Source organism: Drosophila willistoni, assembly GCF_018902025.1.
Source record: "Drosophila willistoni isolate 14030-0811.24 chromosome 2R unlocalized genomic scaffold, UCI_dwil_1.1 Seg167, whole genome shotgun sequence".
NCBI lineage: Eukaryota > Metazoa > Arthropoda > Insecta > Diptera > Drosophilidae > Drosophila > Drosophila willistoni.
The window spans coordinates 23,543,690-23,570,937 of NW_025814050.1; the positions used below are offsets into that span (position 1 = coordinate 23,543,690).

At 35.1% G+C, this 27,248-nt stretch overlaps 4 protein-coding genes across 6 annotated transcripts; 1 reads left to right on the forward strand and 3 right to left on the reverse strand.

The window, feature by feature from the left end:
* Positions 1–54: 54 nt before the first annotated feature.
* Positions 55–22,228, reverse strand: LOC6637411 (ATP-binding cassette sub-family G member 4). Of its 3 annotated transcripts, none has more exons than XM_047010507.1 (11): positions 22,184–22,228; positions 9,606–10,144; positions 8,125–8,320; positions 7,915–8,060; positions 6,358–6,596; positions 6,146–6,286; positions 5,783–6,078; positions 3,642–3,810; positions 2,193–2,293; positions 1,265–1,423; positions 55–1,208 (listed from the first exon to the last, which is right to left on the reverse strand). In XM_047010507.1, the coding sequence occupies exons 2-11, from the start codon at positions 10,094–10,096 to the stop codon at positions 864–866; spliced, it is 2,283 nt and encodes a 760-aa protein (XP_046866463.1). In that variant the 5' UTR covers positions 10,097–10,144; positions 22,184–22,228; the 3' UTR covers positions 55–863. The 3 variants fall into 3 exon arrangements, with proteins under 3 accessions (XP_046866463.1, XP_046866464.1, XP_046866462.1); XM_047010508.1 differs by lacking the exon at positions 22,184–22,228 and adding an exon at positions 15,015–15,103; XM_047010506.1 differs by lacking the exon at positions 22,184–22,228 and adding an exon at positions 14,543–15,103.
* Positions 22,229–23,268: 1,040 nt separating this feature from the next.
* On the forward strand, positions 23,269–24,293 carry LOC6646687 (rRNA-processing protein UTP23 homolog). The gene is made up of 3 exons (XM_002069305.3): positions 23,269–23,436; positions 23,491–23,691; positions 23,756–24,293. The coding sequence occupies exons 1-3, from the start codon at positions 23,317–23,319 to the stop codon at positions 24,182–24,184; spliced, it is 750 nt and encodes a 249-aa protein (XP_002069341.1). The 5' UTR covers positions 23,269–23,316; the 3' UTR covers positions 24,185–24,293.
* A 186-nt stretch (positions 24,294–24,479) lies between these two features.
* LOC6646678 (dehydrogenase/reductase SDR family member 7) lies at positions 24,480–25,880 on the reverse strand. Its single transcript, XM_002069306.4, has one exon. The coding sequence runs from the start codon at positions 25,544–25,546 to the stop codon at positions 24,581–24,583; it is 966 nt and encodes a 321-aa protein (XP_002069342.1). The 5' UTR covers positions 25,547–25,880; the 3' UTR covers positions 24,480–24,580.
* A 160-nt stretch (positions 25,881–26,040) lies between these two features.
* On the reverse strand, positions 26,041–26,857 carry LOC6646682 (exosome complex component RRP40). Its single transcript, XM_002069307.4, has one exon. The coding sequence runs from the start codon at positions 26,773–26,775 to the stop codon at positions 26,068–26,070; it is 708 nt and encodes a 235-aa protein (XP_002069343.1). The 5' UTR covers positions 26,776–26,857; the 3' UTR covers positions 26,041–26,067.
* Between the last annotated feature and the right edge of the window lie 391 nt (positions 26,858–27,248).

Genomic DNA, 27,248 nt, shown 5'->3' on the forward strand with positions numbered 1-27,248 from the left:
GTAACTTTCTAAATGTTATAATATTTTCGCTGCTCAATAATTTCACAATATCACTCAATTAAAAACTGTACCAAAATTTATTTATTAAAAAATCAAAGCTATATATAAGCAAAAGATCGTTCATCCATTCTAAACATGAGGATTCTTATTATAAACACTTAGAAACTAAACAAACTAATACAAAACAAAAAAAAATAATAATAAAATAATAAAAGAAAACACAAAACAAAAGTTCAATTACATAATCAAATTAATCACAAAGTAGTTTTTGCTGTTGGCTTCTTAAAGTAACCCCCATTTTATTTTATATACTTATATTATAAAGGGTTCTACATATATGTACGTACAAAATGAATGTGTGACTTTATGTTTTGGCATAGCAACGGGGTCGGCGGGAAGGAGCCCCAATTTTTCACTAAAATTAAATGATAAATAAAAAATATGTATAGAAAACAAAATGGAAAGAAAAAGAAAATGGCAAGGTAGATTGAATATTGAATTGTAATGAATTTGCTTTGTGGTTGTTGCCTGGTTTTGCTTCTATTTTGATTTGTTTTTGGTATTTCAGCAAACTTAAGAACTAAACTGTAATAAATCACTACCCTAAAGCCTTTAGTCGAGATATTATATATATGTATGTCTAACTAAATTGTGAATAAATAATTAAGTTAAACAATAGATGATCAGGGAATTTCTAGTTTAACTGATCGGGTTGATAAAAATGAGATTGTAGACCCTTCCTCACATATTTGTAAGCATATATATATATATATAGACAAATATATATTATATGGCTACACACATAAAACATAAAACTTAATCGATGTATGGTATGTTATATCTATATAGCTTAAAAATCGCTTCTAACGCCTGTTCAGCTTGTACCAGAGGGTCGCAATGGTCAGAACATGCATCACAATGATCACAATGCTCATTAGTGTTAAGCAATCGGACATATGAACATCCGAAATCATCATGTACTTGAGAAAAACAGCCGGAGATTTGAAATGGCAATAAATTGCCGTGTCAGGGCACTCCAAGAAATTGCGATCCATGCCATAGATGGCATTCAAAGCACCATGGAAGCCCGCACGGAAATAGCTTAAGTGCCACATCCAACGAAACAGAGGAGTTATATCAATGTAACGTGTGCAGAAGCCAAAAACGGAGAACATCACAGCCAGAATGGGACCCAGGAAGACGGCAAGCTGTAAATTTATGCACATATTAAAGACAGTTTCATATATTAAATAAATAAACATACCTTAGTCGGCAGTGTGGCTCCAACAAAGAAACCCCAGGCCTGGGCACTCAACGAAGCCATTATTCCCAGCAGTATGAAATAATAGATGCGGAAGGACTCAACACTATCGTTTCCTGTTAAATGCACACTAATAATTATGTACAGGGCTGTACACAAACTCTGTAAAGATTCCATAATGCAAATGCAATTCAACAAAATTAGAAAAATAATTCTTTTTCTTATAAACCTTATAAATTGACAAAAAAGACCCATAGAGAAATCCAATACTAATGGAAAAACAAAAACTTCAAAATATCATAATTTATACATATACTATAAAGCTTCGTTATGGGACTTTATTTAAGGGAAGTTAAAATATATTCACGGATACTAATAGGAAATAAAGGTTCAACGCTCAGGAATGATGAATTTTATATATTTTATATATGACCTCCCAAAATACGTTAATTTTTGTCTCGGCTTGGAAATTTGCGAGAACGACAAATAAATTGGGGTAAAACTATTTTGAGTGCTTTCATAACTTGACAAAGATATCGTTTGAAAGAAAGCCTAAGGTTTTCATGAATACAAATCTCTCAGTCATTTGTCATCTGTCAGCTAAACAAAGAGAGTTCTTTGGCAAAACAATAGAATAGCGTAGCTTTTGTGTGTTTCTATCTTAAGTTTTTAATTTAACAATCACGTGAAATTGCAGTAGCAAGTGCCTAAGCCTTTGCCCCCCTCCCTTCCCGCCTGGTGGAAGCTATCAGTCGTCAGTCACGCCAATGAAACATTGTGAAGAGATCAGTAATTTTTTGTCGTTAATTTGACTTAATGATCGTAAGCAACAACAACGAATAAAGAAGATAAAATTCACCTATTGAGAAGTGATTGATGGAGATTTTTTTTGTCAGTGCTTAGAGTATAACGCATCCGTGTACACACTTACCTGAAAGGGTATTTCAAAGGAGATCAGCGATAAAAAGTATGGCCCCAATTTATACCAGCGATTGAAATGCTCTCTTGTCAGCATATCGATTTCCAGCGGAACTGCAAATTAAAATTAATTGTTCATTTTTTTATTAGTATGTAAAAAAAGAAGAAAAATCAGCAAAGTAAATAAATGTTGAAGGTGAAGGCATCCCCAGAGCTTGTAAATATATGTATGTATGTACATGCATATATATATTGTATGTAGGTCAGGTCAGTAAACTGAAACCGGTAAAGATCCGATTCCATCCCGATCCCTGAGTTCCCTGCCAGTGCTCGAATGCTTTTAAATGGCTTGAGTTTGAGAATTATCAAACTGGTTTTCGAAACAATTTTTTTATTATACAATAGCTGATTGGCTTTTGATTACCCCGCTCGTCTCCTTTTTCATTTCATTGTTTTTGCTCAGGACTAAGTAAATACAATTTGTAAAAAAATAAAAAGTCAACTTACTAATTTGCCAGACAACCTATTAAAGATGAGTAAGTGGCTCACTTTATATGAATTTCGACCTTGCTAGTCGACTAAGATGATTCAATACACACGTTTAGGAACTGAATTAACCTTACGAAATACATCTGGCAGATATACATTTATTTAAATCTTTAGATATATCAATAATCACATTACTCTAAAGTTTTTAAAAGGAAAGCCTGATTCAATTACCGAAATTTTAGTTTGTTTTCAGCAAATTGTATACTTCTTAATAACGCACTATATAAAAGGTATCTCTTAAGGTATCTAAGAGATTAACATTTATCTTCATTTAGAACAGATATGAGTGAATGGAACAAAGTCTATCTGTTTATCACTTTAACATTTCTGTAAATATTTTGATTAAGATTGTAGTAAATTAGACTTCCTAAAGGCCAAAACTTTTAATTTTAAAATTTCGAGGTTTCAATATAACGTTTTTAAATATTCCATTAAATGTTCAAATATCGGTATTTGTTTTTTCCAAAAAGTAAGGCATTCCCTACCCTAAAGTGCGCCCCTGCAACAAAAAATATTTCAGGTTCTTTTAGACTGAAAAAAAAACACACACTAAAAGCGAATCTTATCTTTTGAAATGTATCTTTCTCTACTTCATAGCCATTCTACGAATATCTAGTTAATTATGAAGTTATATTATCTTGTCATTTAATCTTATTTCATTTGGTACCATTCTATCTCCTCCACTCACGAAATATTTTATTTTCCGCTAATTCAAACAGCAAAATATTTGCCAAAAAAAAATAATGGTGACTTTTTTTGTGTTTAAGTTGACAAAGACGAATAGGAAAATGGATTGCATAACTTGCATACAATGGAAGTATGCAGCTGCTGCATCAGGCAGACTGGCAAACAGTCAGGCAGACGCAATATCATGGTTAGATTTTCCAATAGGATCTTTTAAAATATTACTTACATGTCAAGACAACAGCCATTTTCCCCGTGTATACCAGAAGTAGAGTTGAGCCATACAGATAGACATAATTGCCAAGAACCGATGTGGCACTATTACCCACATTCATGTACAGATAGCCAAAAATAATGCCAATAAATATGTGCGAGACGATTCGAGCCAGCAAAAGAAACTGCAAAGTAGATAAAAAAAAAATTAGATACAACCAAAAAAAAAAGTCCAAGCTCAATGCATTAGAGCAGCATTTTCATTTTTTCAATAGATACATTTCGAATGTATCTGTGTGAAGGTTGCAATTGTTGTTATAGCCGTTCTGACTGCCGTTTTTTGTAAAACTTCTAAAACTTATGTCCACAGTCGAGTGGTTTTGTTGCTCGAACTCGAAGTCAAAGTCATGTAGGTAGCCTCAAGCTTGAGTTGAGCAAAGCAAATCAATTTGCCAAAGGTGCTAAAAAGGCACTTAAAACACAAAAAAAGAAAAAAAACAGCCTCAATTGCAGCTGTATATACTTTTATGCAAATATCGGAACATTTGTACTACTTGTAGTCATAATTCATTGATGCAATGAGCTCAATATACAAAATTTATTAATGTGTTAATTATTCTACAGAAGAAGCAAACAAATTTTTGGCATACATTGTCTCTGGTTTGCTTATTTTTATCTCATCTGATTTATATGCAAATATTTAAACAAGATTTGCTTTGCAGATGACTTATCAAAGTGAAATGTAAATAGATGGACGAACACAATGGCTAATTAAGCCATTTGGCTAAACTTGCCAAATACTGACTAGACTTAAGGACCGTAGTAAAAAGCTGTCGTATGAATTTCTTTTGCCAAAAAAGAATGTTCTGATTGGCTTACTGGTTCAGGTTTAGTAAATTTGGTGCAAGTCGAAATCAAGAATCTCTTTTCGATTTTTAAATTAAAGTTGTTTTGAAACAAACACCCTGTCAATGTCAAATGAAACCTCCCGTAAATCTTGCTGATCGGGCATACAAATATATATATATAGATTGTATATATACAATTACAGTTGATCATGCTGATCAAGCACCATACATTTTTGTTTACATATACCAATAATAGCTGATGTTGTTGATTTTGCGATTTAATGCGAAAATTGTAAAAATTACATGTACACAATTCAAGTCAATATTGATTTGAAAATTTCACAACAGATTTACAATAAATACTCGACACGTTGACAAATGCACTTATCGAATTAGTTAAATATTTTAAGTAAATGTGCCACTTTAATACGTTCTCAACATAAGATTTGATCTGGAAATCAACTACTGTTTAGAGAACTTTGGCAAACTATGCATATATATAGCTTTGGTGCAATTGAAAATATGTAATTTCGATGAAGTTGCCAATTTTGAGGATTGTTCATGGTTGGAAAAGAAGTCCGAATTAATCAAGTTAACTTTTCAAGTTTGTTTAGCTCATCTATAAGGACAGCTTTCAATATTTAGATATACAGTTAAAGGGCTCAAATTTCGTTATGCCAAGTTAATAGTGGAAGATGTCACATTTGGTTTTGGTTTCGTTTGGCAAATGTCAAAAAAGTTAAAAGCGAACACAAAAAACGAAGCATTGGGCCAAAGTGAGGACTGGTAAATGGGAGTGTTTCGTTTTATGAAACAAAATACTTGTATAGATAATGTTTAATTTTTTTATTAACATTATGAAGTCGGTTTAATAGACCACAACAACTTCATGCTAAGATTATGATTGTCCATTATAAAACGTTTAGCAAAACCTTCAACTAAATGACCGTAACACTTCATCTTTTATTCGCTTGTTTTATCATATGGAACGGCAAACATTAAAGACGTGTCGTAAAACTTATAATTAATATAAGTAGGTAATTTAATAGTTTATATATAGGTACTTATATATGTTTGTCTTGCTTAAATCTGAAAGCGCAGCTGGGTAATAAATTTAAATGAAAAACTCAAGCAGCAGAAATTATTATAATGCGAGAAGCGGTCAACTCTAACAGAAAGTTGGCCAATTACCAAAAGAAACCACATGTAAAAAAAGGTTAGAAAATTATGCAAAAAAAAAGCTAAGTGGAAGTTAACGACAACGTATATCGAGGGCATTGAAAATTATCAAATTAAGTTGTCAACTCACATAGTTACGTCTGGCACACATCAAGATGCGTTGCAGCAGGAGTAAATATTGCATGAGGAACGAGGCCGAACTGATGGGCAGGTGTTGTTGCTTCTCTGTGACTGTGACATTGGCCAGTGACTGAGACTGTTGCTTCTCTTGCAGCTCGAATGTTGTCTCTTTGGAAGCTCCGCTCAATGCCTTGATCTCTTCAAGAGCCAAATCCTGCTGGGCTGGTTTTACATAATCAAAACTTGAGAATTGCGCCACATTGGGTAATGTCTGTTTTTGACTTATTTTGCTGCCTTCAATATTTTCTATATTAAAGTAAAGAAAAGAAACTTGGAAAATATTCCAAAACCATTCGAAATGATTATTACTTACCTTTTATTGTTGCCATTATTCTGGTTACATCGGCTGGCTTAATGAACCGATATCGAGCTACATCATCATAATACTTAACATTGGCCGCATTTATTAACTCATCCAAATCTCGTTGATGTTCCCCTACTGCTACTTCCAGCACTAAATTTCGTGAACGGGGAAAAATACATATCAGAAATCAGATTCAATTGATTTTTCTAAAAATTTCTTACAATAATCGGCAGGATTATGATAGCTAGGACACACCAGCTGCTGTTCGGCAAGAAATGGAACTAGTTCTCGGACAGGCCCCTGATACATACAATGGCCATCGACCACCGTATAAAGTTTGTCAAACATTTCAAAGATCAAGGCACTCGGCTGATGTATGGTACACACAATTGTGTGACCCTGAAGGGCAAGTTTCTTTAGCAGTGCCACACAAGAACTGCAAGATGAGCTATCCAGACCCCTGAAAAGAAGATGACAAAGATTTCATTTCAACTAAATTACTTCTCATTTTTATTAGTAGACAAAGTTGCGGGAATTTAGATTTACAGGAATACATTTTGGCCCCGCCACTTTTAGGTGTTTATTAAATAATTTGCTGGAGTTTAAAAATATTTCGTAACTACTATATACATAATGAAAAAGATTTCTCTGTCCCACATACAATTAAGAAAGTTTGCCATTTCTTCTCTTTTTTTGCTTACTAAGTGACTTGAACTTTTTATAGAATTTTTCTGTGAAAACATAAAGACAACATTTTAATTAAATGACTAATTTGATTGTTTCTCAAGACGTCAGAGTTCAAAGTGCTAGTCACTGTGCCAAATAGGTGTCTGTTGGTTGGTAGAGGAGAGAAATGGCTATGAGAATGACTAAAACCTGAATCTAATTCTAGTAAAAACAATTTAGTCAGTTTTTTACGTCCCTATTAAGGGGTTCAAGTGGATTTTTGTTTTTTGAGTAGAATAATCTTTAAATAATTGTTTTTTACGGCAGCTTTAATGATATCATTTATCATATTGTTATAGGTGAAAAGATCGCAACTAAAAAATTGCATTCAATTAGTTATATAAATTTGGGGGAATTGAAATTGGAATATTTGAGTGGAAGACACAATAAACATTGAATTAAAAATAATAATATTTGTTTACAAAATTCATTCATTCTTATCTGTTAAGCTGCACTTCAAATTTATTTCCTTTAAAGATTCAGTATACAGATTAAAGTTAGAAGTCATGGCCATCAAAACAAATAGTTATTGTTAGATTTGAAACAATATATTCAATATATTGAAATTAAAATGTCGTTTTTATTGAATCTTGGACCTCTTATAGGGCTCGAGATTATCATCTTAATCGGTTTGGAGGCAACTAATTAATATAGCATCCAAGTGAAATCGAGCATTAAGTATGACCATTGTGAGATTTCACTTTTGTATGACAGAATTATTAATTATATTTCATTATTTGCGCTTCCTGCACAATGAACCCGGTCAGACAAATCAATGTGAATCTGAACAACCAGCCAACTACTAATATATGTACTATATATGTATACATGTACAATATAATTTTCAAAGAGATAAGCAAATGTGAATACTTGCCGGCAAACTTGACTTGTGGGGCAATATGGTTATGGATTATATTTGAATTTCCGCCATTATATAGTCAAAGTGTACCTATTCATCATCACCATTCCCTTCAACTTCATCATTATCATTAATAAAATATTATAATATTAAAAGTATTTGTTTATGGCTATGTATGTATGTAAGTACTCACGTTGTTGGCTCATCCAGATAGAGTACAGGAGGATTGCTTATCAATTCCAGGGCAATGGCGAGACGTTTCTTCTGTCCACCCGAAAGCTTTGCAGTAAAGACATTATAACGATGATCCAGACCCAACAGAGTAAGAATATGTTTGATCTAGACAATCGAAAATCGAAATAAAATTTCGATTGCATATTTGATTTTCATTTCTTTCACTTACCAAATTCATTTTGTGCGTTTTCGAGACTTTGAATCCCAATTTAAGATGAGCTGCCAGCAGCATTACTTCACCCACCATTAACTGTGGTCTCAATAGATCATCTTGATGAATATAGCATACCATTTGGCGAAATTTTTCTGAACTTGGCGACATAGGTTTACCGTTCACTCGTATACTGCCCGAGACTCCAGTGGCGCTGTATAGTTGACAGACGGAGAGAAAGAAGAGGCGGAAAAGATCCATTAAAATGATGATTATGCGAGTTGTTTTTACGATTTCAATATATACGACAAGCATATACATAAACATAGTGTGTGAAACATGTTTCAAGATCATAGTTTACTGACCGATAAGGCGGTTCAATGAAAAATCTTTAAACCCAAAATTTTAATGTACAAACGTCGCAAAAAATAAAAGTACTTTAATTATAAAATTATTACAACAATTTCGGGTCACAAATACAAGGCTAACTGATGAACTAATTGTGCAACGACTGTGGAATACCCTACGGAAATTCATCGACATCAATTTGCCATTTCTTGGTATAAATTTGACTCACCCAATTGACCCATTGACTCAACTGTTGAAACTGATTAGACAGTCTCCCATTCCCTTTCCTTCTGCATATGCAATTCGAGTCCCCACACATGATCTCTAGAAACTTGAGTGCAGAGCATTCAACTTTACAAGTCATAAACTAACATATTTTAACTACAATTCTTTTTGTTTCTTAGTTAATAAACAAAAACAACATGCATAATTCTCTGTTTTGACTGACAAGTTCTCGACAGATTAATAGTTGTTTTGCTTTCTGTTTTCTCCTAATCAAATTGCGTAAATTGAATAATATTCAATGTCGAGATTGCCGTTCATTATGCATTAAGTTCTCTCGAGCAAATGATTCATGCTTGGCATAAAGTTCAAGCTGACTTATGAATTGTCGACTTGTTGGACTTTTGCAGCTATCGTATGATCAGGGAACTGGCAAAATCTAATGCTTAGACAGGCACAAGGCACAATGAATACTTTTCCCGCCTATTGCATACTTTAAGGGGCAAGGATCCCCTATGATAAACAAAACAAAGGCAACTTTACAAAATACGCTATTAGGTTAACATACGTGAAGGATTAATTTACCAAGATCACCAGAAACATGACAAATGAAATACAAATTACTTGCTTAGAATGACAAAATGTCTCTGACCATTAAACTAAATTTTTGTTCACATCAAAGTCGGCTAACCATGATATCTATGTATAATACATATACACAACTGTCAGTTAACAATTCAGGGAATGCGAGTTTGTAATTTTTCTTGACACTTCTGACGCATGAACAATGTGCTGATTGATTGAAAAATTGCTTGCGAAATGTCCATTCAATGCCTTTTAATTGACTTAACACACGTCGGCAATAAATATTGCAACTTAAGTGAATAAATTTAACACAAATTGTGTATCAAAGTCAAGTGCAAACTCACCAAAATCCCGACATGACGTTAAGTAGCGTACTCTTGCCAGCTCCAGAGGGTCCCATAATGGCTGTCAATTCACCAGCACGAAATTGTCCATTTAGACCATGTAGAATTTCCTTGGTCACAAATTTGCGTTCGGGAAAGGAAAATTTACGCACTTCATAACGGACATCGGAAAACTCGATATCGACTTTTTGGCAATGATCGAAATTGGCATAGATTTCTTTATCGAAATTACTCAGATTATTGTTTACTTTCGCTGCCAGAGTGCGCGAAGATGTCGATGCAGTCTCATCGATGGATATTTCGGAACTGGATCCCGCCTTGGCGGTGCAACAATCAAAGCCCAGGCATCCTTTCGTGCTCTCATGAAGTTGTCCTTTCGTGTTGACATTGCCGCAACTTCCACTTCCACTGCTGCTGGCGTCACTTGAACTGTTGCCACCACCGCCACAGCATGCGGCATCAGCAGCCTTTAAGTCTGGCAAGAGGGTCATAGCCGATAATTACGACTAGCTAAGACGATATAAGTTGATGGGATTCGTCTGAAAAGAAAGTAAACAAATGGAATTTAATATTTATGCTACGAAGAAAAAAAGAAAAAAACAAAATCATAATTGTGGCAAAGAAGTGTTTACAAAAATTTAAATACGCTGGAAAAGACAACATGAATTTTGAATTAATGCTTTAAGAAGTAAAAATTAGGGCTAATCTTCAAAATTAAGGTTATATAACACCAGAGCAGAAAATACTACTTCATTTGCTTAATAAGTGTTTCTTTTACCTGCAACTAACTGTTCTTTTAAATCTCATTTAAGCACAATGTTTAAAGAACTTCGAATAAAGACTTCTATTTTTAGAAGAAGAGTATAAAGTTTCTCTTACTTTACGGGTCACGAACTTTCCCCACTTAAGAAATTGAACCTTGACCTTTACGCTTTTTTATTCCCAGTGAATTCTAATTGATGTTAAAAATCCCATTTTTCTTTTTTTATAGCCAAACTAAGCACATTTCTTACACGTTTCCTATTAGCGGATATTTTTTTTGTTATTAATATTCTCTCTTGACTAATTGAATATTGAATTTTTAATTATAGATCTCTCAATAGAATTGATACATGTGTTCATGTGGGGCGTTAACCATTCATTTTTAATGTTTAGAAAAATTGAATGAGAAAACAAAATGCATGGTTTACATTGCGAATATGTAATTTTGATGGGCGTCACATTTGCGATCAATCAACTGACAGTTTCCTTCCCCTAACTCTAAACTATGATTGACACCAAACGCCGCCCCTCCCACCATTAAGGAATCGCCAATTAGACATCGTCTTTAATCAAAGCCCGTGTCTATTATCTGATGATGGCACATTCTGGTTTTTTCCACTTATAAAGAAAGTTTTATGAGCCAAGGCAATTCAAGTGAGATGTATATCTGCTTTATGCCAAAGTCTGGCTTTTAAGCCTATCTGTCACAATTAATCAGTCAGCTACTCAAATTTTTCTTTCAAGCGGCCTAAACAACAAAATTATATGAAATATGCATACACAACCAATAAAAAAATCTTACAAGACACAACTATTCTGATTCAGGTTGAGATCAATATATCATTGGCATAGCCACTTTGCATATGCTAAAGAATTGACTAGAAATTGCTAATTTTATTGCCCATTGGGTTAGGTCAGTTCCTGTTTTTGGACGGTCTAACAATTTAAGCAAACTAAGATTTTAAGTAATAGTGTTGGAATGCTAAACAATTTTGTTTACCTAACAGTAGGTAACTAAATATAGCCATAAAATCATCAAATGATTAAGACCGAATAACTGACATATTTCTGCGATATCAGAAAGATAAATAAAAAAAAAGGTGGTGAAAATGTCTGGCAAAAAACAAACTTTTTTAAAGACGTTCAATGCACTTTTTCTCAGAAAACTTCTTAAATGTAAAGTCAATATTTAGATTAGCTTTAAATTACGAGTAAGATAAAACTTTTAAGAACTGTTTCTTTACTGCCATAAATATATATTTATGTTAGGTCAAGTTATTACAAAGAATCTGGTTATTCCTTCTACCATTATGACTCTTCACCTTTTAATATGCATGACCACTTGTAAATGAAGTGTTTCGAATTGGCGTTACTTTTTGAGGCATTGTTTTCACATATTAAAATGTAAATCTTAGAGCCTAGATTCGTTTCAAGCCTGGTTTTGACTAATTTTTTGTTTTTAGATGAGTTGTTTATATTTGGTAAACAAACTTTACGCTTGTAAAAAGTGATATTGACTTTGATGTAAAAAAAAAATATCTCGCGTCACGCCTGGAGACTCAATTTTGTTTTGGCAGACAGCTAAACCAGTTTGCAAGAAACTGAGAGAATGAAAATAGAAATAGAAAAGTTGCCAAATCATCATTGCCACGAACAGACTTTGTAATTAGCCAAAAGCGGATCAAGCGGTCTGGCCAAAAAGACATGGGCACGGTCAACAAACTTGTTTGGCTTGGCTTTTGCCAAACTTTTCAGTCGACTGCATTTCGAGTGCACTCTCATTGAGAAGCAAAACAAGAACGAGAATGAATTCATGATCAACTTTTTCGATTGTCAATCTGAACCAGCAGCGGCCTATTCATAAGTATTTTAACATGCAAAAAACACAAACCAAAATACACTCACTCATTTCAATTGTAGTCACGAAATTCTACACTTGGAAACAATAGAAAAAAATATCAAAAAGAGGGACATTAAGAACGGCCTTTTTATACCCTATTTCTACAAAAAGGGATTCATATAAAAATTGCTTTAGTCCTTTCCAACTTTAAACCCTTCATCCCGCTTATTTTGGTTTTTCTTTTTTACTGATGAACATTGCATAGAATGTGTGTGCATTACAAACATTTAAGGTCCCTAAATGCAATAACCCTTTTGGCTAGAGTATGACAGGCAGAATAACAAACTTCAACACAGAACATAAAATTAGCGAAACCAACGAATATAATGAGAATGAAGCAATTGAGCGGGATGCAAAGGCACGATAAACTTCAAACAAAAACTTAAACTGAAAAACAAATACATAAGCAGAAGAAAAACTACATAAGCAGTAAAATGAAATCATGAAATGGGACTGAGAAAACATTACGTATACGACCCCTAGAACTACATTTGCGATAAAGAAAAGTGACGTCGAGACGTCAAGGTCAGCACGTGGCGAACGATTGAAACAGAGAAATGAATAAATGTTGAGGGCGAAATCAGGGTTTGCTATATACACACACATTATGTGGGCAAAAGGTGGGCGTATAGTCAAAAATCTATTGTAATGTATTTGAATGAAGTCGTAGTAGTGTGTTGTATATGCCGGCATCTTGAATTTATATTTGATTCCCTCATTTTGTTTTGTTTATCTTGTTGAAGTGGTTCACAGTCAGCAGTCAGAATCGGAATCAGAGTCAGAGTCACCATCATCAACAGCCATTAACCGTAGGGTTTGTTTTGCAATATTTGCTTATTATTTACCATCATAATACACATATATAAAATGTTGTTTTCTTGGGTTTTCGTATATTTATTTACATGAAACATGAACATGCATTTCCTCACGTATTTGTTAAAGTTTTGAATCGTAATCATTTAAATCATATCGTTTGAGTGTGTACATTTGAACTATTTTAAGCTAATAGGAAGTTATTTTGAGAAAGTTTTACTAGTATGTATGTATGCATTTTCCTAAGGTGATTGACTTCTTGTAGAATAAATTTTACATGCTTATTGCTTGACCTTGTTAAGATATGCAAACTTTGCGGAAAACGTTTTCCACAATTGCTTTAAAATATGATATTCATAAGCACACTATAAAACAAAAGTTTATTTCATTTCACTTTGAGTGAAGAGTGCACAATTTATTAATGGCAAACAAAACATTCAACTTTCAGACTATATAGATAACCTCAGTTGTATTTACATATAAAAATTATTTGATATATTTTTTTGTAAGCCATTCTACGCCTTAAAATAATCGCAAAGATAAAAGATAATTTCAATTGGAAAGTTACATACATGTAAGTAGCCTAGTTTTCGTTTAATTTTTTGAATGCACTGAACATGGACATACAAATTTGAATATTACTTGTACGTGAAATTCGATTTTGTATTCAACGCACATTCATACTGAGCACGTTAAGTAAAGCACATAAAGACACATTGTACATAGTCTGTATATGAGAATTATATAATCAAACAAAAGTTGCAACAATGAGAACAGAATATTGAATACACAAAGATGTACATATATATGGAGAATATATGTACATGCATTTAATTCTAGTCTTTTTTACGGTGAGAGCTCCGCGGCTCTCTTCGTGCTGCGATGACCTACATTTCCCTTTTTCCAGTTTCGAACAAGCGCGCTCGATCTGAAGAAGAAACAAGAATGAAACTTCTATTTCGAACATGCAATGCAGGAGCGGAATGTACATACATACATACATATGTAAAAGAAGTTTTGGAAAACGTGTTATAAGAATATTTATACTCTTTTGACCACTCTCTTTATTATATACTTTAGTTCTCGTCCGATCAATTTTGCTCAGAGGATTCAACCACAGCAACAAATTGTTCCTGTCTTTGTTTTTTATTTTCATCTCTTGCTCTCTTGATTGTCGACGAGTGATCTTTTTGTCTCAATTGAGGTCAAGTTTGTTTTGCTTTCCGCAACGTAAACCCACAGACATTCACAATCACATTGATACGGGTTTTTTTCTTTTGGCTCTCTATGTGCAAGTCCCTGATTGGGAGTAAATATCCCGTTAAAACGCTCCTGCAGACACACACACACATTCTTCCTTTCAGTGTTGCATTCACTCTCTCGTCTCTTTCATTCACACATTTCACTTTGAACTGATTCACCGCCGCCGTCAGGTCAAATGCGGGGGCCAAGTTAAACGAACCTGTTGCGTCGACGACGTCACACACGCTGCTGTTTCGGTTGTAAAAGTTCTGTTGCAGCAAATTGTTGTTCTTTGTTGTTGTTATTGCGGATGCTTTCTCCGTTATGTTTGAGACGCAAAAAAATAGAATGGCGCATAGGAAGCGACCAAGCTACTAACACAAAACGCAATATATGTATGAATGAAATTACATATAAGACAAAAAATCACAGATATTTCTTATGAATTCTTTGACACATAGCTGATAATTCGAATTGTATTAATTTTTGTTTTATTTGTTGTATGCACTTTTCACAGGTAATTACTAAAATTGTCACTCGCTCTTGTTGTTGCTCCCTTTACTCCTCGATTTTCAGTGTCTGCTTTGTCTTGTGCGCCTTCTGCTGGCTTCTTCATTGAACTTATGCAGATCGTCAGCGAAGCGTAAATTTATTTTAATTATATATGGTTATGCACTGTGTACATTATTTACTTTATTTTCGTTTCTCTCCTATCTTTCGATCGTTTTTGTTTCACGTGCTATAATTTTATTCTCGATCCACACGCGAACCGCCCGTCGCCGTCGTTCAATTCAAACTATGTAGCGGCAGAGCTTTTCCAACGGCTCTTATAAGATTTTTTGCCCAGCTGATCGTGGAGCTTTAATGCTCTCTCTATCTTACTCTCTCTCTCTCTCTATCTCTCAATTGCTCCCCATCTTCTCCACATCTACAGTGTGTCTTGTGTGAAAATCCACAAATGGGGAGAGGCGTTACCGAAATTTTCCCTGCTCGGGATTAAACTTGACTGACAATTGGGGGGATATTTTAGTAGATAGTAATATGAGACGGTAACAAGCTTCATGTTCACAATAATTGATTGATTGCGACCCAGTGTGCACTTAAATTGACTCTCTTGCCGGTAGTTACATACGATATACAATGTAATGTAATTTCACCTACTGTATTTTTGTAAAACACTATTATTTAAGCGGTTTTTATGTTTTCCAACATGCATAATTTTGTTAAATAAATGTTTAATAACTACACCATAAGCCATGACCTCTATACGAAAATTGCTTTGGCATAATAACAATTACTATTACTTACGGTCTTACCAGCCGAGCAGCCAACCGGCCAACCGGCCAACCGGCCAGCCGGCCAACTCTTGGGTAATTCTCTGAGTATTTCTATTTCTAGTTCTGGTTTTTTCGCCGCTTTAGTGCATTGCGCTCAAATGAAATGCGTGGTTAGCCCAAAGTTTCCCTTGATTGCCGTCTAAGCTCTCACACTCTGGGAGTTTAGAAAATGATTTTCATTACAGTGATTCATTTTGCGGTTGGGCTACAAACGGAGTGGAAAATTGAGTTTTTTGTGCCACCGGCTTGGGATTGAATAAGTTTTGTGAGGGAAATACTTAGACAGTTGATGAGGTTTTTGTTAAGAGAATTCCGTGCACATCTTTTCAACTAAAAATAGATAGTTTAACTAAAAAATTGATTGATTTTAGTGGAATATACCAATTAATCTTTAATACCTCATGGGCACTATTTTTAGTTTAATATATATTATTTAATTATAGAAAAAACACAGTCAATTATTACTCGGTAATAACCTAAACGTAAATGAATTGGGATTATTGAATTATTGATCTCTAGAAACAGCTTAAGAACGGTTTAACTTTAAAAACGGTTATTAAAGCTCATAAAATCCAACAGGTTTTCTAAACACTAAAATTCATTATTCAAATGAAAAATCTTATTTTTTAGAGTTTTAAATAACATAGGAATTTCGACTAATGACTTTGTCACATTCTTTTCAATGTTACTGTGTTATATGTTTATCATTTTAGTATTGTCGAAGATACTAGTACACAGTCTAAGTACAGTGAGACTAATTTCAAAGATTAATAATAAGAAGAATTAAATGACAGTTCCGATCAGTCCGTTAATTGTTTTGAGGTTTCAATCAGTTGTTTAGGACGACATTTAAAAATCCTATTCACTGTGACTAAGATCAAAGTCAAAGCTAAACAATTTTCCACTTAAATCTTTAAATTTAAGTATGCAGCTCAAGTTAAATGGCCGATCCCTATTGAGTTATCTAATTCCTTTTACATAAAAGTCCAATCACATTCAAATGAAACGAATTCAGGGAAAGCCTGACACGCATATGTGATTCTCTTACTTAATTAATAATTTGTTCAGCTAGTTGACTGCAATCTTATTCGGAGATCCGATTCAATCGTTGTAAGTGAATTGCATGATCTCCGATTAGCTTAGTTAACTCATAATACAATCGATAAACAAAGGAGGGAATATGAGTTACACCAACCTGATATTACAAACTATAAAAATTAAATACAAAATGGTTATAGAATTTTATGGCACTAAATTATGGGTAAGAATCCCATCTCTCATGCAGTTCATGAACCCAACTAAACGGAGTGAATGTATTTCATTACGCAGCAATCCGATAAGGTAAGTTCTAATTAATTTTGCAGGTAAATTTATTTGTTTTTGGCTTGTCAGTAAGATAAACGATGTTAGTCTTTGATAGCGAACCGCAGATACATATTTGTACAATCTATTGATATTGATATCTGGGCCTAATTATGCCATCAACTGATTAGGCTACCAGGGGGGACCATTTGCTTTGATTCCCACTGAACTTTGGCCGGGAGCAATTTCGTTCTACATATTACTCAATAGCAACAACTTCAGGCAATTGCAATATATTGTTCGATTTCCCATGATTAGAGAAATGTAAATATATCTTGCTAATGTGGGTGAATGCAACGGCAACAAATGCGATTTTAATTTGTAATTGTCTTTGCTCCAAAGCAACGTCACGTTTTCCCACTTTTTTTCTCCATGTGGAAATAACGAATATATCGAATATGGATTGTTTTAGATTATGATTAAGTTTCAACGTAATTGTTGGTGGCACCCATCATCAGTGACTCAGTGCATTGGATAATACTACATAGTACATATATGTAAATGAACTTTAACAATAAGTTTTTGTTTAAGGTTTAAGCTTTGTCTGTTTAAAAAATATACTCGGTTAGAGAAGTGTAAAATGTATTTGAAACATAAAAGTAGAAATGGACATCCTTTTAATGATGGAACGTGGAAACAAATTATAAACCTTAAGACTTGTTAAGTGAACTACAGCAGTTATAAAAGGCAGCACATGCCAAATAAATTTCCTGTAGATCATTGCCAAAAAAATGGGTTTATTTGTATGTCTTGGTCTCTGGCCTTAAAGGGTGTATAACCACTTAATGTTAATGTAATTGCCCAGTTAACCCGGGCATTTCATTTAACAATTTTATCCTCAATGCGGTTTGAGTGCTTTGTTTGTACTCACATTTTGCACCTCCCATAAGTAAGATCAACAGTAATCATAATGCAAAACAATTTAATTGTAATTGCATATGTCATTTGCACTCATATATTTTGCACCTCCCATAGACTTGATCAATACTAATCATAATGCCAAGTGCTATGTTAATATTGAGTGTAATTACAAGTGCCTCAGATTAGTCGATTATCTCTTCCGCCAGGGAGAACGGTGAGGGGGGTGAGCACTATCAAATTATAATACTAAATGAATTGAAATTTCATCTAACATTGATTCGCTTCAGCATTTGTTAATGCACTTTTGTTGACAAGATGCAACTAAAAATGCCGTTTAGTTAGTTTCTGTGTTTACATTGTTGGAGCTGTAAACATCCAGAAATACGTAAGCAAAATGATAGAATCAGCAGATGATGATAATGATGAGATTTACCGATTTGTCTATAGCACTTGACCGACCGACTAGATTAGAAATGACAAAAACTTTCAATTTCATTGCCGCGTGCCAAAAAAGAATAAAAAATAATAATATAAAAAATGGGAAATAAAAATAAAAACAGTTCAAATCACAAATTGATAGAGCACATGAAGCAAACGCGTGAAAGATCTCTGAAAACGAGACAAAGACTGAGAGAGAGTGATAGAGTGAGAATTCTGAAATGCTGTCCCATCAAAGAGGTCAAATTTGGGTTCAATAACGTTTATTATTATTAATTCTGTTTAGAATCTACGACACTTTCGGCAAATCAGAATTGCTTTGACAAAAATTTCCGAGATGATAATAATTTATAATGAATGAAAATAAAAAAACAGAAAACTTAAAAATAAGTTGATATACACCAATTTTCGGTATTGTCAGAAATGTTGTTAGGTTTTGACAAAGTACTAAAAAAATTATATAACTCGTATAAAAAGATTAAAAATCTTTTTTTCTATATTAACAAATGTTTTCAGAATGGTCAAAACCAAGTTTCTATGCTAATTACGAACCTATATAGTATTCAAAACTGAAGCTGAAGCACTGCTCTACATTGCCCTCCCCGTAAGAGGGGTAGTCAGCTATGCTATAAGTTAAGACGCATTAGGCTTCAAATTTTTATTTGAACATTTCACAGTCTTCAAAATTCTACATTAGGCAATTTCACCTCTTACAAAAAGGGTCCTAAATTTGATTAACTGAACACAAAGCAAAAGCAAAAAGAAATAAATTTTCTTTCTTTCTCTCGTTATGGCCAGCTCAGGAATTGTTAGAAAATAAAATCGAATTATTAAAAATCCACATGTAAAACGTTAAATGGTTTGCTAATGAGTGTCCAAAGCGACGTTCGTCCATGCGAAGAATGAGGAGAGAGAGGGAACGGGGCTATGCATTTGTCTTTATGGCAAATCGATTGGCATGCATCCCGTCAAAAGGCATCATCCATCGCCTGACGTTAGATTCATATGAATGAATGTGTATTTCAAACGGAATGAATGAAATGAATATAGAAAAAATCAAAATTTTTCCACAATATATACTACATACAAATGTATATGACAAGCTATTTAATATTTTTGGCAAGTCCACAGATAGCCCAGATGTTAATAAGCCATATTGGTGTACCCATGGGCCAAGTTTAGCGTACAAATAATGTGGGCAAAAGGCACTCAATCAATGAAGATCAAGTTGGCAACGAAACGTGAATTAGTTGTGAACAATTCTTGGCCATTCTTATTTCAACAGAGGAAGAGATAGGAGAGAGGGAGAGAGAATGAGAAAGACAGAGATGGACTTTGAACAGTTGTGTCATATGTAAAAACAAATCTCAAGTAAAATTTACCATTCATTTGCCTAGTTTTGCTTAATCAATGCCGAATTGTCTCCCTTGAACAGCTAATTAAAAGAGCTTTAAAAAAAATATTTTTTAAAATTCTAATACTTGAGGAATTTTGTTCAAGTGATAATTAATGTTAAACTGATTAATACAAAAACTATATAAAAATTTTAGCGTTTCTCTCGTCGAGAGAATAGCGGAAGTATGTGGACAATTAATAACAAATGCTCTAATAAAATGTTTATATACATTTTGTTCTTTTCTTTTTGCTTTTGGTAGAGAAAATAAACAAAAAATACATACATACATAAATACTTAAATTTTGCCATTTCAAATACCAAAATAGATTCAAAAATAAGAATTTTTTCGAAATCGTAAAAAAATATATATGCTATTAAAACTGAGGTTTTTTTTTAAATATTTTGAACCTTTTTGCAAAGGATTTGTTCTACAGATTTTAGAACTGGGACTATAATCTGCAAGGTATGAAAATGGAATACAATTACAATTTAGCAATTGTAGGAGAAAGCAGATCCCTACTTGAACATATTGTTCGAAAAGTGAGTCAGTTATACAGAGGCGAAAGGCCTTTCAAATGTCATTCGATTCGGATTTCCATATGCATGTGAGTTTATGTACTTTGAAATAAGGATCATTCTTTAAAAAACGAAATTTATTCAAACATGTGCTACCCATATGCAATCAATAAAAACAGACTGTAAAAAAATTGTAGGTAGGTGCTTTAAAAATTATTATCCACCATTAGCATTTGTTGGAATATTTTTTATGAGTGGTTAAAACGTGTCAAAAGTGTTCATAGTTTGAACAAATTGAAATTAAGCAAACTATTCTCAATTAAGTTTCATCTCTTAGTGTTATGCGTCACTTTCTTCGATTGGAGTCGGACGGGCATCTGAAAGCACCGGAAATCCACTTCATACGTATGAGTATACGTAAGAGAAGGCTGAACAGAAAATCAGAGTTCTGATCACGTCCACATCAATCCCCACAGGGCGTGGCGGGTCTGTCCAAAAAAAAGTGGTGGACACAATTATTTGCATATGAATATCAATCCGATATATATTGTACATAGAATGCTTTTTGGTCATTTTCCATTGTTTTCTTTTGAGCCGAAAGTTGAATAAACTTGTAGACGCTTTTTTCGATATCCCTTATAGAGGAGTGGGAGAATGCGGCACATTAAAGGTGATTGCACTTGTCAACCTTCCCCATCATCAGAAACCATTGACAAACAGCTGCAGGGGCAACCTTCAGAGATTATAAATCACGCAGAGAAGAGCTCTCAGTCTCAGCCTTATGAGTTAGATTGTAAAGTGGGTGGGACAAGGACAAGGGGGGAAAATCTAACTGGAGCAACCCACAGCAGCTGCACTCACTTTATCGGCATGTCATTTGTGCATAAACTTGACCAATATTATGAAAATTATCATACAACAAAAAATATAAAAAGTTGTAACAATAAATTATGGACATATGACTTTGTCGTTAATTCCCGCACAGTCTATTCATTGTAAATGGCTAAGCTAATCAGGCGTGATAAGGCATAAAAGCATAAAGTCGATGGCTTTATAAAATCGAATGTCAATTGAGCGAATGGTTAGCTAATTGCGCCTGAGTAGGAAGAGATACAGAAAGCTCGGCAAATGCACAAAGGGCAATAGAAAAAGAATAGAATAGAAAGAATTGCAATTGCAACCAGGCGAGGGGCAATTGATCAGTTAACAAATGCATAAGAATACTAAAATTAGCTCAGCTGAGTAACCTTAGCAATATCTATGTCCATCTACTACCAAATTCATTAAATTCGGTTTATCCGGATGAATCGGGATTGAAACTGGGATCATACTCTGAATGCTTGAAATTGGCATTAAAGAAAACAGATCATCCGAATTAGGATAAATAAACCCTATTTTGTTTAATCGGGATCCACGATTGGCAAGGCTAGAGTATTATCTATCTATATTACCCATGATCATGAGTCAATAGAATAATAGGAAATCGAAGATTGGAGAACCAATAGGCTTGAATAGATAATGCTAAAATGTCTACTGAAAAGTAGTTGAATGATTATTTAATAAAATCGGATCGGTTTACGCGGCGATTTTTGTAAATACATATGTACATATTTAGCACGTCTTGTAAGATAAAAAGTCTTGGATTGCTTATCGCATACTTTTTGGGAGGCAGAGTTCCCTCATTTCACAGACCTAGATCTACTAGAGATCTAAGAATTAAAATGATAATTATATTTACAGGCATTACAAAAGACGGCTTCCAATTCAAGGACAACCCTCGCTTTATTTGTATATGTATAGACTTATCTATAAGTTTCTCTCTCTTTCACCCTTTGTCTAGCAAATGATTCATTATTTAAGTAATATTTAGTATACCTGATCCTAAATCAAAATTTAAAGAGACAAACACACACATACATAAAACACATTTAAAAACCAAAATGCTATTTACCCTCTTTGAACTGTGCGTATAATTGAATACAGAAAAATTCCACAATTCCACAATAGAGAAAACTTTAAAGTGGGGGAAAATATGTCGAATGGTTCTTTGCGTCAAACGAAGCGCTTGCAACTGCAGTAAAAGTAAAACTAAAAGCAACAGAAAAACTAACGAAAACAATAACACACACACACACACACACACACACCGACAGACGAGACACGCAAAAGCCAACAGCAGAGGGTGAATGTTAAAGCAAAAGGGGGTTGAAAATTGTGGAAATGGGAAATGTGAAAATGCATTCAATTGGCGATGCAGAGAAATTCAAAGAAGAAAACTAACAGACCGCTGTTACAAGCAACAGGTCGGTAAAGTTTTACATTTCAAAACGGAGATGGTTTACTTTTCTCCGTTTCTTACGATTGGTGCAAAAATGGTGAGTTATATTAGGAACTAAGCAAAGCCAAAATATAAATGCAGTTGCTCCACAAGCATCTTTCTAGATTCTATTGTTCAAATTGCGATAATAACGAACTATTATCGATAACATGCCGTGAAGTTTGACTAAAATGTGGCGCCATCTGGCGTTTTACGAAACCGAAGCGAGTTCGAGCGAGTCTTTCACTTTCACCGCCAAATCCTTGGCCTCCTCTAGCTTAATGTTCTCCTTGTCGGCCAACTCTTGCTTTAGCATGGATATGGCGGCTCAAAATTTGTTGCCAATGCACGTAGCTTTCCAACCGCCATAGTTGCCAATGGGATCTGATTAATATAGTTGATATCCATACTTGTTGTCCCAGCCCATGTAGAGCAATGAGACGCCAAAGGGACGCTTGCCACCATACTGTGTATAGGCCTGATCAGACCATATTTCTACAAGAGATCAGATCAATTAATATATACTAGGATGCCCAAGCAAGTGCCAGCATGAGAAATGGCTTTCATGGCATATTCGACCTGGTAAAGACGTCTCTCTGGCGAGCATGGGAATTCAAATAAACTGAAAAATACTAAGTATAAGAAAATACTAAACGCCATGACGATAACAACAACAGACAACAATCGATTAAAATACGCTATCGATAGACACTTCTTTCACTAGTAATGGATCCAAAAGTGTTGTTTATTATTATTTATTTCGAAAAATGAAAATATCACGTTTTAAAAAGTCGCACAAGACTTTGGTGTACTTTGCTTCAAACTTTGAGTACCGCGAGCCCTACCAGGTGCTAATTGATGCCACATTTTGTCAAGCAGCTCTTCAGGTAAAAATCTTTGAAACCTTTCACAAACCATCTAAAAACAGTTTTTATTTACAGCACCAAATTGGCATTGAAGAGCAAATTCGTAAATACTTTCAATGCCCAGCTAAGTTATTGACCACGCAGTGCGTTATTCTCGAGGCCGAATCCTTGGGAGCACCTCTAACTGGAGCCACCAGTATAGTAAAAAAATTCCACGTGCATAAATGTGGACACGAGGGAAAACCTGTGCCTGCTGCCGAATGCATCAAATCTATGGTAGAACAAAACATTCTAAATCCTCAAAAATAACTTATCACGTGTAATTATTATTTCCTTATAGACAAAGGACAATCGCTATATAGTTGCCTCTCAGGATCGTCTATTGCAAGAGAGTCTACGCAAGGTTCCTGGCCGATGTCTGCTCTACCTACATAAAGCCACCCCTGTCTTGGAAGCTCCGTCGAAAGCCTCCAGGAAATGGGTGCAAAAGCGTGCTAAGAATTTAATGCTGGGCAAGCAAGTAGAAAAGATTGACTTTATGAAGGAGCAGCAAGGATTAAAGAACACTGAAGTGACAAAGAAAGTGAATCCAAAGAAAAGTAAAGGTCCCAAAAATCCGAATCCATTATCATGTAAAAAGAGCAAAAAGGATAGAACACAGCAAACTAAACCCCAAATACACAAAGTAGACCAAACCGGCATAACTAAGGCGAAACGAAAACGCAAAAAAATACCAGCTCACGTTAAAGCAGCACTCAGTAAAGTTTAATTTATGTTTATGGACATTCTAGACTAATAAAGGTTTGAATTGTTTACTAAATTAAACATTATATCTCATTTGATAAGTCATTTGACTATTAAATTTCATATATTAAGAATTCGTTTTGTCTTGATTTTTCATCAGCTTTGAGATTCAGATAACTCTGGTTACGACAATTTCAAAACATATTTGCAGAATTCGAAGTTTGCCTACTTTGTTATACATAAATTCTTATCATTTTTATTTTATTTGCGATCATCTTATCTAATCTAGATTAATGAAGAACAAAAACTGCAATATCGGCTTTATCTTAGGTTTATATATGGTGTATATATTTAAATTGTTGTACATGCATATAAAAAAAGAAACGTACAATGTATCAATCTTTGAATTTCAGAGGATCCCTTACAATTTTCCCTCGCGTATTTTGTTTAGCGTTTTCTCGGTCATGAATTGTGCCAGGATTTTAGTCAATGTTGAGTTACGAGCACAGTAGGCCAAAAAATTAACTGGGAAGAGACCACACCAGGTGAGATCCATTTTATTGGCCAATGATACAGCGAATAATTCGCCACAACGTTCCGCTGTCAGACGCTTCTGATTTGCCGTACTTAGACCGACTTTCGTACCCTGTGATCCGGTGAAGGCTTCTTGCAGGAAATCTGTGGCAACAGGACCTGGAGCAAATATTGTTATATCCAGTTTACGCTGTTCCACCTTCAGGGCCAAGAGATAGGCATTAAGAGCGTGTTTGGCCGCACAGTAGGTGGCTGAGAAGGGGACAGGACTAAAGCCAGCTATGCTGGAAGTAGCTGCCAAATGACCACGTCCACCATTCTGCTCTAGAAAGTAACGCACCACCAGACGAGAAAGATGGACCACCGAAAAAACATCCAGTTCGAAAAGCTCTCGATCCACTTCCACTGAAATGTCTGTCCAGTTAGCACGCTGAGATCGACCGGCATTATTCACCAGCACATCGAGCTTTTCGAAATGATTCAGGACTGTGTAGAGATGCGACTGGTGTTTCTCCAATTCCAGCATATCCATGGGCAATATCAGCACATCCTTTTGGGCCAAAAGGCCCCGAGCCGCTGCCAAACATTCCGACTGTACTTGCTCCAGTTGCTCCACTCGGCGGGCACTTAACACCAATCGCACACCATGACGGGCCAAACTCAATGCAAGAGCTCTACCAATTCCCCTCGAAGCGCCGGTTATCCAAACCACCTGCCCACGCATGGACGACAGCGACACTCCAAATCGAGATTTGTACCACAAAGCAACATTGCAGTCGAGAACGATCCACAGCAGGACATAGATCACATAGTAAAGGACCAGCAAAATTAGAAGAAACTCTAGAAAGGTCATCGTAGACTTGCACTTTGGCGTTTTGGAACCAACACTAACTGTGAGCTAATCTAAGTGAACGGCTACGGTAGATAAGGCAACGACTACAACGGATCAGCTGTTTGGGCCATGGCAGCTAAAGCAACATGTGTGTGTTTGGGAGAGAGACAGAGATGACCACTTTCAAGCCGAATGGAATAATGTTACTAGAATGAAGTAATTTTTTAATCGCTTATCCGCTTATATCTAAATTTCTCTTGATCCAACTCTTACAAATTTTTGATTTATTGTTAATGGGGTTACCCCATGGCGGTGGCAGGCAAAAGTCATTGAAAATTCTGCTCACTTGGCTGTGACATTTTTTAACTTTGATTGCTCATCTCTAATAGCCACACAAGTGTCAAAACGTAAATTTCACATAACATAAAATTTCAAGTTTATTCGCATCGGTCTCCCCTCCATTTTTTCCAATAGCCACCCCAGTCATCCACCCAGTATTCAAAATTTTGGGTGAGTAAACTTAATGATGCTTCTATTTATTATCATTCTTGCAGCACTTCGCCTAGATCCCCACAAATCCTGTCGATTTGTGAGTAGTTTGTTTGTTCCAACGATAAAATGGAATTAGATAGGGCCATAGTTTCCCGCATGGAGCGCGCCTTTAACCAGATGCGTCCATTGACGCCCACAGCAATCTCGTAGGGCAATTGCCGGGTAAGGGCGGTCAATGCAGGGCAATTCTCACGTAAGAGCACGCGGCCCAGATTTAAACTGCATTTGAAGAAGAAACCATCGCTGAGGACGCCCAGTTTGCCACGTTTTCCATTCGAATTCACACACACCAGTTCGGGTTCAATGTCAGCACTGGCATTCAGGACGCGGGCATAGATTAAATCGCCGGGATTCAGGTCCGGTCGATTCTTTTTCGTGGCCGCCTCAAAGGCCAGAAATGAAATGGATGCCGTATCGGCAGAACCAATGTCAACACGATAAAGATCGCCTGCCTTGGCCTTCACCAAGCCCAACACAAGGTCTCCGCGTGCCGGCACATAACGTCGCTGGTAGTTGTCCACCCAAAATGTGTTTGGATCCTTGTGCCGCAGTGGTCCCGCTTTGCTTGCAACCACTGTGTCGTCCAATCTTCTTAGGCCGGGTCCCAATATCACTCGTTTGCTCTTGGCCAAATCCTCTATACTAGTGACACGTTCTCCTGGCATCACAATGGTTGTGTTTGAAATTGAATTGGCCATGGTTTCGGATTCAAGAGACACTTTTTTTTTAAAATACAAGCCAAAACAAAACCGGCCGCGTGTGGCGTTGTTGCCAGTATGGCCAGGTTTTTGAAAAGTGTGACCAAACAGAAATTTGGTTCGCGGGGTGGCCCTAAAGTATTTAAATAAATGTCTATTCAATTGTTCAAAAACAAAAATTATAAGTATGTTATAACAACAACTTCGTACTAGATCTCCTAAGTTAAACCTTTGTGTATAATAAATTTAGAAATTCTTGATTCTTGGATTCAAGTAAGCCAACATTCGAAATATAAAACTAACCCAAGGATTAATTGTTCGGAATAGAAATTGATATCACATTTCGCATTCGTCTTCAAATAAATTTGTCCGTTTTATTTGTTTCGAATCTTTTTTGTTTTTAGACAATGTCACCTTAGAAACATTTTAATTAAACCAATTTTTCTAATATCAACAATCATTTAGATATATGC

Excerpts from the sequence above, each read along its gene's own strand:
- LOC6646678 (XM_002069306.4), bottom strand. The coding sequence starts at position 25,546 with ATGACCTTTCTAGAGTTTCTTCTAATTTTGCTGGTCCTTTACTATGTG.
- LOC6637411 (XM_047010507.1), bottom strand. The coding sequence starts at position 10,096 with ATGACCCTCTTGCCAGACTTAAAGGCTGCTGATGCCGCATGCTGTGGC. Across the intron at positions 8,061-8,124 it reads AAACGCACAAAATGAATTTG|ATCAAACATATTCTTACTCT; the intron begins GTAAGTGAAAGA and ends TCGATTGTCTAG. Across the intron at positions 6,597-7,914 it reads TATCTGGATGAGCCAACAAC|GGGTCTGGATAGCTCATCTT; the intron begins GTGAGTACTTAC and ends TCTTCTTTTCAG.
- LOC6646682 (XM_002069307.4), bottom strand. The coding sequence starts at position 26,775 with ATGGCCAATTCAATTTCAAACACAACCATTGTGATGCCAGGAGAACGT.
- LOC6646687 (XM_002069305.3), top strand. The coding sequence starts at position 23,317 with ATGAAAATATCACGTTTTAAAAAGTCGCACAAGACTTTGGTGTACTTT. Across the intron at positions 23,437-23,490 it reads TTTGTCAAGCAGCTCTTCAG|CACCAAATTGGCATTGAAGA; the intron begins GTAAAAATCTTT and ends TTTTATTTACAG. Across the intron at positions 23,692-23,755 it reads CCGAATGCATCAAATCTATG|ACAAAGGACAATCGCTATAT; the intron begins GTAGAACAAAAC and ends ATTTCCTTATAG.